Here is a 17,259-nt window from a genome sequence, read left to right as displayed (position 1 = left end):
TTTGGTTGATTGCTAAGATTGTTGGCAAAGACTCTGCTTCAGAGATACCTCATCAGACAAGTTGATAACAAATGGAAAGGCCTTCTCTCTGGTGGCACCTAGTTAAGGAATTTCTTCCCCATGTATGGTCATCTGGTGCCAACTCTGATGTGTGCCTGGAAAATTTTTGTTCGTATATATACATGATTCATTGAATTGGATTGCTCTTCAGCTGGATATTGTTATATAGTTGTTTTTTTTTTGCTGATTTGTTGCGTGTTGGGTTGGTATTTATTTTCAGAATGGTTTTGGACAATTTATTATACCATTTAAATTAAGATCTGTAACCTATTTGGAAACCATAGCCAGTAGGTGGTATAAAATTTTTATAAGGCCTCCATCAAAAGTATCGCTTAAAGTTTAGCTATTTCATAATACATCTTATGGTGTCTTGACAAATGAAGTATGTTTTCTGTGATTAACAGACAGTGTTTTGGAGATGGGCTGCATTGGGCTGGCTGTATGATTATAGTACTTCTGGGTCAGCAGCGTCGATTTGATGTGCTGGATTTCTGCTACCACTTACTCAAAGTACAAAAGCATGATGGCAAAGATGAAGTCATAAAGAATGTGGTATGTTAACAAAGAGGCCTGTTCCAGTTTCTTGTTTTGTCTCACCTGTGATGTTGGTTTTTATAGGAACCAATTAAAGCACTTATTTTCCAGTATATGCACATGGAGAAATTTCCATGGGGTATATGTGGCCTTGCTTTCTTCCTGACCTCCTCCTCCTTTTTTTTTGGACAGCCTTTGAAGAAAATGGTTGAAAGAATCCGAAAGTTCCAGATCCTGAATGATGAGATCATTGCTATCCTGGACAAATATTTGAAGTCAGGTGATGGAGAAGGTACACCAGTAGAACATGTTCGCTGTTTCCAGCCTCCCATTCACCAGTCCTTGGCCAGTAACTAGAAAGATCCTGTTTTGTATTTTTAGCAGCAGTTACAAGTGCATCACAGTGGCAGGCTAGATTTCATGGCTAAGGGAGAATGTTCCAGACTTCACCATACTGCCTGAGCCTTCTGCAAGGAAGAGGGGGTTTGTCTCATTTCTGAGTATAACTATACTTTTACTTAGCCTACTTTATACTTAGCCTACTTTTATATACTTTTGATAAAAGGTTTTGCAGTACACCCATTTTTTAGTCTTTGAACACTTTGCATTTCTCTAGCTGTTTATAATCCTTTTCAAATGATTTGGTGTAATTGTGTTTAACTTAACTTGTCTACTAGCAATAATGTAAAATTAACATTTTATAGGGGATGTGTATTGTAATTTTCTTAAGAATAGCATTAAGCAGCTCATTTAGCCTTTAAGGAAAACTTTTCACAATTCTGTATCTGTAGTATCAACAAGTAATTCATTTAGAAGATTTTTAAAAAACAGCTATAAAATGGAAGCAACTAGTAGTTTGTTTTAATTATTCATAATAGAGACTTGCAAATTTTGTAAAATCTGTTCAAATATTTGAAAACTTGCTTTTTTGTTTCATTTCTAGTATAAAATGGGGATATCTTTGAGTTGTTGTTACACTGGAAACATTCAAAGTAGTAGTATGAGTCATTCCTACATTACAACTGTAGAATACATTTTGGTTTGAAACACAAGTAGTAGAATTAAATTTTACAAATTTTGTTTGTTCATTCTTTTGAAATGATTCCATGTAACTGATGCAGAACCTAGCTCTTTCTAATACCAAGTTTGGGAAATATTTATAATTTTATCTTTGTGAAATCAGAGTTAAACAGTTTTGTTTTGAAACTAAATTTCAAATTAAAATATGTAAAATACTACTGTGGTTACTTGTTTTTGATGTCAAATAGTGATTCAATAAGGATTAAATTTTTGTTTTCCTTAATTTATGTTCTGCCTTTCTCCCCAGTGGGGGCCCAAAGCCACTTAACATAATTTTCCTCTCCATTTATCCTCACAGCCACCCTGTGAGGTAGGTTAGGCTGTGTGACTGGCCCAAGGTCACCCAGCGTGGCAAAGTGGGGATTCAAACCTGCTTCTTCAAGCACCTAGTCAAACACACTAACCACTACACCAGATCGGTTCTCTTAATTGTGGAATGCCATTAGCAGAAGTTGTTGTTGGCTGACAGCATCCTTACTATTCTTTCTGTACAGTTTATCAGTTTGTTACTGAATTATCTCAACCAGCCCCCCCAAATAAAAATAAAGTGAACAACACAGCCATCTCATGAAGTTCCAAGCATTCTCCTCCCCCCTCCCCCCAGATGTGACAGAGCGTACTGCCAGTAATTTCTTTTACTTGTAAGAGGCCTTGATCCCTAATACGCTGCCACCAGATTAGGGGGTAAAGTTATATCCAACACACTTTGGGGCGGTGGGGTGGGGGAGAATGGAAGATAAGTATTAGCACTTTTCACATGCCTCTTTTGCTTTTCCTGCAACAATTTCTTCACAGAGAAACTCGGATGGGGAGACAATTTGGAAACCTCCATCCAGCCTGCTGTTAGAGGTTCAATGCTTTCCTCGGGCTGTTTTTTAAGGTTTTCATTTTCTCTTGTCCTTACCCACCTAGGTGGTCTGAGTAGGTACTGATTTGTCCGGGAACGGGACTAAGTTTGCTGCATTTGTTATCAACGCAGGGCCCAGCTAGTTTAGCACTCTATATGGTGCCAAAGCACTAACTAAAAACAGTTAACTACTCACCTTGGAAAGGAAACTACAACTTCCTCACAAACAGAGGCTGCTCACTGGATCATTAAAACCACTACAATGAAATTTGGAAGCTTCTAGCATTTAACTCTCTTGTTAACTATATTGTCCTGTTAACACAGTCATCCTCTCTGTGTAAATTGTTTTGCTTCTTAAACGAGCTCTGCCCGTATTGAAAAAGGCTATCACTGTTCCCTAATATCAGGGAAACATTACCTCTGAAAAAAAATATTACAGTCTTTTGTCCCTCGGAACAGTTGCAATCAAAAGATAGGCCAACATGGAAAGCTGCTTTTGCTTGCTTTTCTCAACAGCTTCACAAACATTCTGAAATAGAGTAGTGCTTCAAACACCATTTCCATGAATGGTGAGAAGATGGATAGTATTTTATCACAGGTACAAGCTGGTGCCATTTCCAGAAACAGTCAGGACTAAACAATGTTACATCTACCACCATTAGGCAGGCTGACATCATAACACACAAGCTATCTTTCCTGCCTAAATATCAGCAAAAACTAACACTGGATTAATGTAGGCTAAAATACAACTGTATCCTATTCCAAAAATAACAGATGCACACTCTAACATGCTGTCATATCCTTTATGTAAATCCAATTCAGCTTGGCCCATGTAGCTGGATTCTTACGTCATCTCCACTGATGTTTGGCCAACCATGATAATCCCAACTTGTGTTTGTTGCCAGTCTGTTCAGTGTTATTAAGATAGGACAGAATGTTTCTGTGTGTTTGCATACATAACATAGTAAATCATGACGGTGCCTCTTTGTGGTCTTCCTTACTACAAGCTCTTTGTATTATTAAACCTTTGCCCCCTTAAAATGTTAATTCTGCCTCATTTGTGAAGAATGAAACAGCAGCTATCTCTACAACCTATAAAGGCACGTAATCCCACTCACTATTTGCAGGTGAAGCACTTAAAAGGACACTTATTAAGCACTTAATATTCCCCGTTCCGAAAAGAAGACAATTTGTGCAAATAGGGAAATGCCAATTTATGGCAATCAGTCACCAATGCAGAAATAAAGCATTTTATTAGTTAAAATTATCATTAGTGCAATAAGTCTTAAACCAAAATTTAATATTTACATGTTCACATCTAACTTAAAAGCAAACCATGTTTTGAGGTTTTTAATTTTTTAAAATGAAAAGCAAATAAAAATCCACCACTAAGCTTGGTCCAAGCTAGTCAAACTTAAAAATGAACGATTGTCTACACATACTGTTTAAATACATCCTTTTTATGACAAGTGCTTAAAATTGACCTTTCACAATGAAACATAGTTACAGAATTTCTCTTAAGATGCTGACAGGTTTCCATTTCTCCTAGAAGACATTCCTTCGGTGGACTGAAGATCACCTACGTGACTAGTGTTCTCTTCGTCGTGATTAAAGCGTTCGTATGGGTTGGGCAAAGAACCATTCATTCCTCTGTCATTTTTATGGAGGGAGACAGGCAAATTTGCTAGAGTGAAGTTGACATCCTTAAAAGCATGCAATAGAAATATCCCCACTATTATAGTGAGAAAGCCACTAAACGTGCCAATAATGTCATCAGCAGCCATGTGTTGCCACTCCTTAAATAGAATAGCAGAACAAGTTAAAACAGATGTTGTGAAGAATACATAATAGATTGGTGTCACAATAGATGTGTTGAATATATCCAGGGCCCGATTTAAATAGTTGATCTGTGTGCTAACACAGACAATCAGGCTGAGCAGGAGAATCCAGGCCAAAGGATGCTTCAGTACAGGTTTTCCAGCAAAAAGTTCTTTGATCACAATGCCCAAGCCTTTTACACAAGAGACAGACAAAGCTCCAATGACTGAGCAGATAGTTATGTACACAAGAACGTTGCTTTGACCATGCCGTGGTCCCACCACAAATATCAGTATCAAGGACACAATGACTATGAGAGTGGCAAAGACCATAAAACCTGTAACAATAAAAGAGATCACATCCGTCAGCAGCTGACTTCTCTAAACTAAAAACAAAGAATACACACATCTGCTTTACCACTGCTGCTACTACAGAGCAATCGTGAACTGTTTATGGTGATGCTGGGAGATTTCAAAGATGAAAATAGGAAACGGCACACAGGTCTTGGATTTAGTTAAATTTCAAGCTCAGCCACGAAGCCCTGAGTACTCTGTGTCATTTCTACATTGCAGACCTTTCCTTTGAGACTAAGTGTCTGCAAGTTCCAGCCTAAGGTTCTTAGAATAAATCCCACAGGCAACATAAAGGTGCCTATGGGTCCATCAGTCCCTGCAGCTAGTTAAATGTTTGCTATCCTTTACATCAGTGGTTCTCAAGCTTTTAAAAGTGAGACCTAACTTAAACTGATTGTACTTTTTGAGAACCACTTGGAAAGTAACTCCACGCTATTTTCCCCATCCAAGACAAAATATGAAAATCTTACATCTGTTAACAATGAAGAGATTTTTATTGTATTTTTAGTATTTATAACATATGACATCACTATTTCAGGGCCATTCTGAAAATTATACAGGGGGAAACCCAAGTTTGCCATCAGTCTTCAAGAGCCTCCTCCCTCCTGAGCTCACACTACATCAAAGAAGGTTGCCCACTTTTGGGTCTCAAACTACAGTTTGAGAATTGGTACTTTAGAAAAGTACTAGCATGCTGGCAAGCGCTGAGCTGGCTGCTCAATTATTCAACATCTATGCTTGCTCCTGAGAAATGGCAGCAGAGAAAGCTGAACAATTGGAATCCAGAATTAAATATAGTATTTGGCCTTCTGTAAATTCACATTACCTATTTGATGCCACTATCTCCCAATTATACATAAGACACTTTAGCACATCATCTTGGATTTCTTCCCTACTATTCATTTATCTATTAACAGACAACAAATACGGCCTACAGGGTGCCACCTACTGGCTGTTGATTCACTTAAGATGGCTCACCACCAGTCATCACCCAGAAGTCCATTCTCATTGCAGCTCCCACTCGAGAATGTGCTCCATGAGGAAGCGAGAAGAGTGCTGCCACTGTCCTTAGAAATTTACAAGAGGCCATTTTATTTGCTAGGACTTTGAATAGGATCTAAACTTCAGCTGTTATAGGAGAGGAGTATCTGGGGTTTTAATCTCTTGGTTTTAAATTTAAATGATAAATTTCAATATTTTGATTGGGATGAGTAATCCACTTTGAGCCACAAGGAAAGGGGGGGGATATAAATATTTTAAAATGATTACATTCTCACCTGGATCGCCTAGCTTGTGAGAGATTTCATTCAATGTTTCTACTTCCTCTTCCTGGGGTGCATGAATAACCATCACAGTGGAACCCGTAATACTCAGCAAACATCCAATTTTTCCATGTAGATTCAGTTTCTCATTTAAAAAGTATGATGAAAGAATGGCACTGAAACATACAAATATACACTATATGTTACACACTATTTTAAGTTTGTTTTCGTGGAACTGTAACCGCCCTGTCTCGGGGCAAGTTCTATTTAATTTACTGATAATTTATTTATTTTCAAATTCAATCTCTTCAAGAGGGAAGTTACCACAAATCATAACTAGCAATATAACGGACCTTTGGACACTTACTGTGAAGGGTCCTTCTCCCATTGGTCCAGGAGTGGGTCAGTCAGACTCGTGGGAAGTAGCTCCTCCTCTGGTGCAGGGTCGGATTGGCTTTGCAATTCCATGTAGGAGGGGCTCTTCCCTGGACCTCCAGTTTTTTCCGGCCCTGCTCTTGCAGGGTTGTGTTTTGGCTTGCTCGTATAGAGCACAGCAATTTCAAAAAAAAAAAAAAGAAGAAGAAGAAGAAGACGACGACGACGACGGAGGGGACGGAGGGGCAAGGGAAAAGGGAAGGGAATCTCCCTCCTGACTCGCGCTCCCCCCCCACCCCCCCGGATCGAGCCGCAGGGAGCGGCTAGAAAAAGGCGCCAAAAGCGGCGCGCGAAAAAAAGCCGCGGGCGCACGGACGCTGCAGGAGGCCGGGGAAACTGCAAACGGCCGCGGCGACGGTGTTGGCCAGCGCGTCCAGCAGCGTTTCTTTGCTGGCTCGGCCCGGAAAGCAACCTTGGGTCTCCAGGTGCACGGGCGGCGGCGCTGACAGAGGCACTCCCAGGACTTCGGCAAGGTAGGGAGCTACGTGCCTGGCGGGGGCCGGAGTGGAATAAGGCGAAACCAGCGTGGCTTTAGCCCCTGGAGCCTGCCTAGAGAAGGTGAAACGGGGGTGCTAGGTGGTCCTTCCCCCCCCCGTTTTTCCCTTTGGGGTTGTTTTTCGCCTTTTCTCTAAGGGCTAGCCCCCCCATCCTTCCCCCGTGCCCTTGATTGATCTCTCTCTCATCAGCCGCCATTTTGTGTTCTCCCCTAGGCGGGAAGATTTTGGCGGGAATGGCCACCAAGGCAGGGCAGAGCGAAGAGGGGACAGCAGAGGGACCCTTAAGCAGCTTGGAGTCTCCTAGCTCACCCTTTTCCCCTCACTCAGAGCAAGGTCCCAGTGGAATGAACCAGGAGAGCAATATGGATCTGAAAGACCAGGAGACGAAAGCAAGTATGCTAACCTGGATGAGGGGTGAAATGAGAAAGGAACTCAGAGCAGTAGTGCAGGAGTTCAGGGCTCAGCACGGCTCAGAGTCATCTAAAGGGAGCCAGAGGCACCTTTCCCACAAGGGCAAGAGACATGCGAAGCCCGCTTCCCTTCACAGGTCCAAGAGGAGGAGGAAGGAGAAGGAATGGACAGAGGAATCATCCAGCCAGTCTGGAGACATTGATTCAGGCTCTGAAGCATCGGGTCTAGAAACAAACTCCGAAGAAGAACTATCAGAGGAAGAGGAAGACCCTATGACCTCTACACAGCTCAGGCTGTTCCCACAGGATCTATACTCTAGATTATTGCCAAAGGTCCTGAGGATGCTGGAAATCACCCAGAAGGAAGTGGGGAAAGAGGATACGGACCAATCCTACCCACAGGGCAGTGAAAAGGTTCTCCCCAAAGTAGGACAGCCGCAGACGGGAGTGCCATTGCCAGCTATGTTTCACAGCATCCTTAAGGCAGAGTGGGATAACCCAGCTAAACCAAAGGCCTTACAGTCAGTGTTCAATAAATTCTATAGACTGGGACCAGATGCAACAAGAAAGATCAAGTTACCTGCAGTGGACGACCCGATCTCCAGCCTGGCCACCACATCAGTACTACCTATGGATGCAGAGGGCATGCCTAAAGATCCATCCGATAAAAAGATTGAGCAGGCACTACGCAGGAACTTCGAGGCGTCTGCAGCATCATTGAGAGCCTCCGCCACGGGTTCACTGTTTGCCAGAGCAGCGTTCACTTGGGCGTCAGAACTAGCGGATGCAGGCAAGGAGATACCACGGAAATTCAGGAACGTGGTCAAGAAATTAGCACTGTCCACGGCCTTCATGGCAGATTCCTCAATGGACTCTTTCCAGATGACCTCGAGGGCCATGGGCTTCAACGTGACAGCAAGACGCAACACGTGGCTCAGGAACTGGGACGTGGACCCACCGGCACGCAACAAAGTGGCGGCGATACCCTTCTCTGGGACAAAGTTGTTTGGAGAGGCACTGGATAAATTTCTAGTGGAAGACACTGAGAAGAAAAAGGTCCTGCCCTCCAAGAAACGCGATTTCAAGGGCAAGAGCAAGCAGGCTTTTCGAGACCCCAAGCGTTCCTTTCGATCCAGTGGTGACAGAACATTCAGAGGCCGGTGGCAAACAAAACCAAGGAGTGATAACAAACACTTCGGTTTCAGAAGACAGAGCCAACAGTCAAAGGGCCAGAAGAAAGGAAGTCAGGCATGACTATCTGGAGGGGACAGAGTCCATCCCAATTGGGGGAAGATTGCAACACTTTGCAGTTCAATGGACAAGATCAATATCAGACAAGTGGGTACTGGAAACAGTATCCAAGGGGTACACCTTGGAGTTCGAAAGACAACCGCCCTCGAGACTACTTACTCTACCGAGACATCAAATGGAATCGAAACATCTCAAGATTCTCGGAGCCATTCGACATCTAGTAGAGATAAGAGCAATAGAGCCAGTCCCGAAACACCTACAGAATCAGGGTGTCTATTCGGTATTCTTTATCGTACCAAAGAAAAACGGAGAGGTAAGAGCTATACTGGACTTACGATGGCTCAACCGGTACATAAAGCGCCGCAAGTTCAAGATGGAAACCCTGAAGACAACAGTAGGAGCTATCCGGAAGGAGGACTTCCTGACCTCGATCGATCTTTCAGAGGCATACCTTCACATACCGATACGACAGTCTCACCGCAAATACCTCAGATTTGCATACAATGGAGACCATTACCAATACAGGGCGCTACCGTTCGGGTTGAAGTCTTCACCGAGGGTGTTCACCAAGGTGTTGGTGACATTGGTAGCAGTGCTCCGGGTCCAAGGGATTGCCCTGTCTCCATACCTGGACGACCTGCTGATAAAGGCTCCCTCATTACCTGCGGGAAGGACAGCGACACAGGAAACGACCCGGTGCCTTCAGGAGCATGGGTTTGTGGTCAACTGGAAGAAAAGTTGCATCATCCCTACACAAAGAATCAATCACCTGGGAGTGTTCATAGATACAACAAGGGACAGAGCCTTCTTGTCCGAAGAGAGACAACAAAAGATTTCCACGATGGTAAAGGCGATACAAAGCAGAAAGAAAGTGGAAGTCATGTTTCTAGCGAAACTGCTCGGCATGATGGTGTCATGCCAGGACATTGTGAGCTGGTCTCGCTTCCACACTCGCCCGCTCCAAACCTTTCTACGTCCGTTCCAGAAAGTCATAACTCACAAACAAAGGAAGTGGGTGACGATAACAGAGTCCCTCAGGGTGGAGCTGAATTGGTGGACGGAGCCTGCCAGATTCAGCGACGGCGTGCCGCTCAGAGAACCAAAGAGATCCATCGTGACTACAGATGCGAGTCTGTCGGGATGGGGCGCTTATATGACAGGCAGGATGTGCCAGGGTACCTGGACAAAGGAAGAAAGGAACCAAAGCATAAACTTGTTAGAGCTGAGAGCCATCAAGTACGGACTATGGGAGTTGCAGGAGGATCTGCTACATCAACATGTGCTGATAAGAACGGACAACATGACGGCAAAGGCCTACATAAACAGGCAAGGAGGGACCAGGTCTCCAAGATTGAGCAGAGAGACAGAGGAGATTTTCCAATGGGTGGAGTCACGTCTCCTGTCCATAAAGGCAGTGCATCTAGCGGGGAAACAGAACATAGTGGCAGACTGGCTGAGCCGACATTCAGTGGACCAAGCAGAGTGGAGACTGCACGATCAAGTATTCAGACAGATATGCTGGAGATGGGGGACGCCGGAAGTGGATCTATTCGCGACGGCATCAAACAGGCAGGTCTCAAAGTTCTTCGCCAGGTGGGAGGAAAAGGCAGCCATCGGAACCGATGCCTTAAGCGAGGACTGGCCTCGTGCCCTGCTTTATGCTTTTCCACCGGTCAGCATTCTCAGCAGAGTGGTACAGAAGATCGTGGAACAAGAGGCGGAGGTGATCTTGGTGGCCCCTTATTGGCCACGGAGACCGTGGTTTCAAGAGGTCATGAGACTATCGACAACAGACCCGTGGGAACTGCCCCACAGGTCGGACCTGCTGAAACAAGGAGATATACTACACCCAGACCCGGCGTCATTAAGACTGACAGCTTGGCGGTTGAGTTCGACCAACTGAAGAGGTGTGGCTACGCCGAGGAGGTGATACAGACCATGTTGGCCTCCAGGAAGGACTCAACTAACAAGAGCTATGACAGGACTTGGCAGGTGTTCTCCAGTTGGTGCATGGAACGGAAACGTACTGCTCTGACTGCGTCCATCAAGGACATTTTGCTTTTCTTACAAGAGGGGTTGGATAAGGGACTAAGCACTAGTACCCTAAAGAGACAACTGGCAGCCATCTCAGCTGTGAGGGGATCTAGGAAAGGGGGCTCCCTCAATAAACACCCTCACATAAGACGTTTTATACGGGGAACTATGCTCTTAAATCCTCCACAAGTACATAGGTTCCCTACCTGGAATCTGAATGTGGTGCTTTCTGCACTTACGAAGGAACCGTTTGAGCCCATGGCGCTCTGTCCCCTTAGAGAGCTCACTCTAAAGACCATTTTTCTAGTGGGACTAACGTCCGCTAGAAGGGTATCGGAGATACGGGCACTGTCTGTGAATAGGGAACTTTGTATTTTCCATGCTGACAGGGTAGTCCTGAGGCCCGATCCGACTTTTATTCCAAAGGTGAACTCCGAGTTCCACAGGGGTGAGGACATAGTGTTGCCTTCTTTTTGTCCAAATCCTACTCATAGCAAGGAGAGGGAGTGGCATAAATTGGATGTTCGGAGGGCCCTGAGCTATTACATTGACAGGACTAAGACTAGCCGTAAGGTGGAGAAATTGTTCGTCTCCTTTAGGAAGAGTTCTTTAGGGGAACAAGTGTCGACTGCAACCCTGAGTAGATGGATTCGGGACTGTATTGTTCTGGCCTATAGGACAAGTAAAAGGTCCCCTCCTGAGGGGATTACTGCCCATTCAGTAAGGGGGGCTGCTGCGTCAGCGGCATATAGGGCTTTTCCAACACTGGAAAAGATATGCAAGGCGGCTACCTGGAAATCGGTGCACACTTTCACCAAACACTACAAGGTAGATCAGCTGGCCTCCGCAGAAGCGGCCTTTGGGAGGAGAGTGCTACAGCACGTCCTGGAGGCCTAGAGTAGGAAATTACCCACCCGGTAGTTCACTGCTGGACATATGTCCCACGAGTCTGACTGACCCACTCCTGGACCAATGGGAGAATGGAAGATTTGTGTTCACTCACCGTGAAGCTTCCTTTCTCCGTGGTCCAGGAGTGGGTCAGTCAATACCCACCCAGTAGTTGTTAGATTGGGAGGGGGTATCCTAACGGATGTAGTTGGATAGTTTGGTTAGGAAGTTTTTGTCAAGTTTCTACATGTTATCAGTATGTTATGAGCAGGTTACAAGATGGAAGGTGGCTTCTGTGGTGTACTGCATGGAGATAATGGGCTTGGAAAAGAACTGGAGGTCCAGGGAAGAGCCCCTCCTACATGGAATTGCAAAGCCAATCCGACCCTGCACCAGAGGAGGAGCTACTTCCCACGAGTCTGACTGACCCACTCCTGGACCACGGAGAAAGGAAGCTTCACGGTGAGTGAACACAAATCTTCCATTCTCCTCTGAGGAAAGGAGGACATCTTGGGGTGATTCCCACCATCCAGTCAGGGAGGCAGGAACTAACTTTCTTCCTCTTCCTGTCTAGCCTGTGGGACCACCCTCTCTTCAGTTCAGGTGACTCCACAAAGCAGTAACATTGAATTTATCATTCAGCAACTGTCAATACTGAGAGAAAAAACACCTGTTGCATTAACATGTACTGTAAATAAAGCATAACCCGGAGGAAGAATGAGGCAGCAGAGTAGAGAAGGATGGAGACCCGGGGAGGGCAAGATGTCCTCCTTTCCTCAGAGGAGAAGGACCCTTCACGGTAAGTGTCCAAAGGTCCGTTCTCCCTCTGAGGCGGAGGACATCTTGGGTGCTCCCAAAGCAGTTTCTAGTTTCTGCGTGGGATGTGGTCTTCGTCCACGATCATGCACTGCAGTACTTTTCTACTACAGTCAGTGTCCGCTGAATCATATAGATTTGATTTGTAGCATCTTAATAAGATCAAGACTGACAACCTTGCAGCCTTGCAGACTTCTTCTACAGAAGTGTTCCTGTGTAATACTGCACTAGTAGTAGCATCCCTCAAAGAGTGAGCTGGTATTCCACAAGGAACCTCTACGAAGAGAGTTTTTAGGAGTTTCGATAGTGCATGTTTTGCTATTGGCACCTACCACTGCTGAAGACATTTTCTTCCCCAAATTGAGGGGAGATATATTTAAGAACAGTTAAGACTGACTTTCTAATTTGGACTATTCGGAGCAGACAGGCCTTGAGCCTCCTTCTGATATCTAGGTTGTGTCAGAGCCTCTCCCTAGTCTTATTTAGGGTACAGGTAGAAATATGGTAACCTTATCTCTTGCAAACTATGAAGTTTGGAATACGCTTTTGGAAGACAATATGAGGCATCACCTTACCATTGGGAAAAAGACAGAGTTCAGGTCTAACTAAATCTTCTGGCAGATGCGAACATAATAAGGAAGTTAGTCTTCATTCTCAGCCTTCTCAGGGGAATATCCTTGACCGGTTCAAATGGATGTTTGGTCAGGGCTGTGTAAAATGTCTACTGAGTGAGGGCTTCCCACTCAGAGTTGTAAGTTCTGAGCATAAACTGTTTTCTGAATGCTAGGAGAGTGTTGGCCACCTCTCAGGAATATCCCCATCTTAGGAAGATGTTCCTTTCTATTTCCACACTGTTAAGCAGAGTAAGTCTAAATGAAAAGGCCAAATTTGTCCCTGCTGTAACTTGACCGGCGAGGTCAGTAGGATGAAAGGTGGAAATATCACCATCTGTTGGAGGGTGGAAAGGCATAGTCTGTTACTGGTAAGGGTAGTAATACATAGAGGAGGCCTAATGGCCACTGCAATGTCAGGGCATCTGCTTGTGGGTAGAACAAATCTTGTCATGTACCCCGGTAGTTGATGGCTGTGTTGGGACGCACACAGGTCCACGAAGTATTGTGAAGTGCAATGTTATGAGATGTTTCTTAAGGGACTATTGTCCCCTCAGCCAGTCTGCCTGGGCATTGGATATGCCTTTGATGTGTACAGTTCTGATCAAAGCTAGGTGACCATCCTCCCAGGTAAGTATCCTTGCTGCCACCTTGTGTCGCCTTGAGGTCTTGAATCCCCCCTGCTTGTTTATATATGTTTTGTTTGCAACCTTGTCCATACAGATCTGGAACAAGGCCAGACAAATTGCTCACCTTTCTAAGTCACTGATAGGAAGACATGCCTAACCTGATTCTTACACCTGTAAATGTGTAGTTCTTGAGGGGTCACGAATCTTTTGCTTTGCATTGGGTTGATGACCTTGGCTTAGATGGGTTTTGATCTGAAGTGGTATCTGAATGGGAAGATCTGTCTTCTCCGTGATCTGTTGTTAATGAGATCTAAGAAAGGTCTGAAGTGGTCTTGCCTATAGACGACCCCAAAGGTATTGCATTGTAGGTGGCCACTAGCAAACCCATTAATTTCAGCAGTGTTGTGAGAAGTGATTTTGCACTCTGATGACAGTCTCAATCAGCAGTTTGGTCTTCATGACCTTTTCTTTGGTGAGGGATAGAAAAAACCCTTTTGGTGACTGATCTAACCCAGGTGCTCAGGCTTGCAGGAACTGAATGGTGAATTGAGTGTTGTGGTGAGATTTTCTCTTGAACCGATCAGGAGATCATCTGGGTACAAGTGAACATGAATACCCCGTCTCTGAAATGTATGATGGGGTTGATCATTAATTTTGTGAATACTCTTGGTGTGATGGACAGGCCATAACAGGATGGCTCATAACTGCCAATTGTCTTTTTTTTTAACAACATAAAATCTTAGGTATTGTTGATGGGCTGTCAGAAATGGCACATGGAGGTATGTTTCTGTGAGATCTGTAGATGTCATGTGTTCTTCTGATTGATTGGTCACTGCAACTGAGTGCAGAGTCTCCATTCAGAAGTGATACAATTTGATAAACTTGTTCAAAAAACTTGAAGTCTAATAACACCCTCCAGTCCCTATTATTTTTAGGGACTGAGAAGAAGATTGAGTAGACCTCTTTCAGGTGGGCAGCTTTCAAATTGTATGGAATAGCCTTGTGAGACTATTTGTAAGGCCTGCCTGCTTGTCAACCTAGGCTTGATGGTAAAGAGTAGTTGGCATCTCACAGGGACAGCCAGCAAGTCCTGTCTTAAGCGATCTGGGTATTAAGGTTGGATCTCTTTCCACATGTGGAGAACTGTCTGTTTGATCTTAGGAAAAGGTAAGCATTATCCCAATACAGCTGGAGAGTTGGGACTGAGAGGACTGGTTTATCCAAGGCCATGTGGCAAGTTCATGGCAGTAGTGAGATTTGAACCTGCAGAGTGCTGCATCACTGTTCAGTTACTTAACCACTATACTACAAGTGGGGTCTTGAAAAGACCCCCCTTAATAAAGGACTGCCTAGATTAACCCCAGGATGGCCATTTGGAATCTTGTCTAGACCTTAGTAGTGTGTGTTGTGAATAAAAGGCTGAGGGCCAATGGATCTCCTCTCAGATTGTTTGAGTGTTTTTGGCAACACATTCTTCTGTCCTAGGTCTCAATCTAGATCTTTCCCAGGGCATCCCCGAATAGCTTGCCTCTCTGAAAGAGGTATGCCAGGACAATATTTTTAGAGTGTGAATCTGCTGGCCATGCTCTTAGTTAAGCATGCCGGCTTGTTACTGCTGTCAAGACCATAATCCTGGAAGAAAAAGGTAAATGTATCCAGGATGACGTCTGTCTTGAAGGTATTGGCCCTTACATTTCTGTTTGCCCCTTCAATGGGAGCAGCTATTGTTGTATAGGAGAAGTTGGATCAGTTTCCAGATCCATACTCCTGACACTCTTGAGGCAATTGAGACAATAGCTGTAGCCTTAATAGCCATGGTCACGGCCTCGTAAGCACTTGTTAGCATGGCCTTTCTCCTCTTGTCTAAGTGGTCTCTGACTGATCCTTACCCATCTTCTGACCAGAGCCCAGATGACTGAAGTGTAGCCACTGGAGTTTCCATCGCAGGTACCTGCAACAACTCATAGCAAAGAAAAGTAGTGAGTACAATTTATTTTGTTTTGGGACCAAGTTTGGGGATTATTAATTGGTTTATGGTTTAGAGCACTCAGCCTTGAACCTTCTCCCCAAATATTCTGGAAATGGGAGGACCTTTTCTGAGGAACCTTCACTAGGAAAGACTCTCGTTTCCCTGGGTTGGATCTAGTATTCCCAGACTACTCCCCCAGGGGTAATTTCTACAGCTCTAAGGTTGAGAATGTCTTAGGTAGTAAATACTGGTAGACTTCAGATTCAGACAGCTAGGCTGACTGTTCTGGTAGGGATATTTTCTCCTCTTCCACATCTGAAGGAATTCATCCTTCTCCCTGTCATTATGAACTCTATCTGAGGGCGATCCCCCTGCTCTGTGGGGATCCCTGACTGATAAACATTACAAACTGCCTTATTCTGACTCAGACCATTGGTCAGTGTTATCTCCTCAGACTGGCAGCAGGTCACCACGGTCTCAGGAAGAGGTTTTTCTCCTCATCTACCTAATCTTTTAAACTGGAGTTAATGGGAAACAAACCTGGATCCTTTGCATAAAAAGCAGAAGCTCTTCTACAGAGCTACAGCCTTACTCATGGAGGGAGGAGGAGGCAGATACCACACCACTATTTCCTCCCTCCTGGTTAGTCTTAAGAGTTAAAAGGTTCAAAGACACTGGCAAATTTGCGCCCTTTATACATTACCCATCTGACAGGGAAAGGCAGGGCTACATCCTGTTGTAAAAGCAGGACTAAATCCAAAGGGGAAAGGCCTGCTGTAAAAATCTCCAGCCAGGAGACTGGCATGGGCACATTCACATGGTGCCAGGGCTGAGGAGATTTCTGGAATCTTTACAGGGCCAAGGTGCTTTTAACTGGCAAAGTGACAGGATTTCCTCCCTCATAGTCAGTCTAATTGCTGACAGGAATTCTGGAGGTATAACACCCTCAGGGGAACACTTACGTGGCCCTCCTGGGCTTGTTGGCTGGAGCTCTTTTTTTTTTTGGCCTGTCTTCAGACTCTGCTACTTGTGCATCAGGGAGCCGGGCCGCCCTCGAGGGCTTGTCGGCGCCAACAAGGTCTGTTCCCACGGCCGGCAGAACGACTCCATGGGAACAGCCAGGGACTGCCTGGATTGTTTCAGCCGTGTCTCTCCTGCCAGGAGATTGGCAAGTGCGTCGCGTTGTTTCCTGCCAAAATTGAGCTCCGCCAGGTGGCGCTGTTCTCAGCTGGCTGGCTGAGGCACGCTGTTTTAACAAGCTCCCTCTGTGGAAGATGGGGCTGTATAGAGGCCTGTGTCTCTTCCAAGGCCATTTCCTCGCCGGGGAACCCATACAGCCTAAGAGGCATGTTGGTGCCGGCTGGGCCTGTTCCTGCCGCCGGTAGGACGGCTCTGTGGCAACAGCCCATATTCTCCTCCATGGAGCTTTCCTCAGAGACCGATGACTCCCTAGAGACCATATCGTCGTCCTCTTTTCTTTCTTTGGCAAGGAGTAAAAGAAGAGGAAATTGGAGGAGAGTAAGGTAATGAAGTAAATAAGGAGTAAGGAGTAAGGTAAAGAATGATTTGAGTAAGAAGAAAGATAAATAAGAGAGAGAGAGAAAAAAGGCAGCAAAGCTAGTCTGCTGAAGAACTGCTCTCCCTGGAGGCAGGAACAGAACTGAAGAGAGGGTGGTCCCACAGGCTAGACAGGAAGAGGAAGAAAGTTAGTTCCTGCCTCCCTGATTGGATGGTGGGAATCACCCCAAGATGTCCTCAGCCTCAG

At 45.0% G+C, this 17,259-nt stretch overlaps 2 protein-coding genes across 3 annotated transcripts in view; one reads left to right on the top strand and one right to left on the bottom strand.

Annotated features, from left to right (window-relative positions):
- The window catches only part of CYFIP1 (cytoplasmic FMR1 interacting protein 1), a 62,649-nt gene extending 60,819 nt beyond the window's left edge, over positions 1-1,830 (top strand). For both annotated transcript variants that reach the window (XM_054973333.1, XM_054973334.1), the window contains exons 30-31: positions 465-612; positions 787-1,830. In XM_054973333.1, coding sequence (XP_054829308.1) covers positions 465-612; positions 787-951 — 313 coding nt within the window. In that variant the 3' untranslated portion in view covers positions 952-1,830. The remainder of the gene's footprint in view (positions 1-464; positions 613-786) is intronic.
- A 1,925-nt stretch (positions 1,831-3,755) lies between these two features.
- The window catches only part of NIPA2 (NIPA magnesium transporter 2), a 32,395-nt gene continuing 18,891 nt past the window's right edge, over positions 3,756-17,259 (bottom strand). The window contains exons 5-6 of the mRNA XM_054973424.1: positions 5,970-6,130; positions 3,756-4,676 (exon numbers count right to left, since the gene is read on the bottom strand). Of these exons, the coding sequence (XP_054829399.1) occupies positions 4,039-4,676; positions 5,970-6,130 (799 nt within the window). The 3' untranslated portion in view covers positions 3,756-4,038. The remainder of the gene's footprint in view (positions 4,677-5,969; positions 6,131-17,259) is intronic.

The sequence above is a fragment of the Eublepharis macularius genome, chromosome 3 (genome assembly GCF_028583425.1).
Source record: "Eublepharis macularius isolate TG4126 chromosome 3, MPM_Emac_v1.0, whole genome shotgun sequence".
NCBI lineage: Eukaryota > Metazoa > Chordata > Lepidosauria > Squamata > Eublepharidae > Eublepharis > Eublepharis macularius.
Note: the sequence above shows the minus strand (reverse complement) of the source record. Positions and strands in the feature narration are given on the sequence as shown.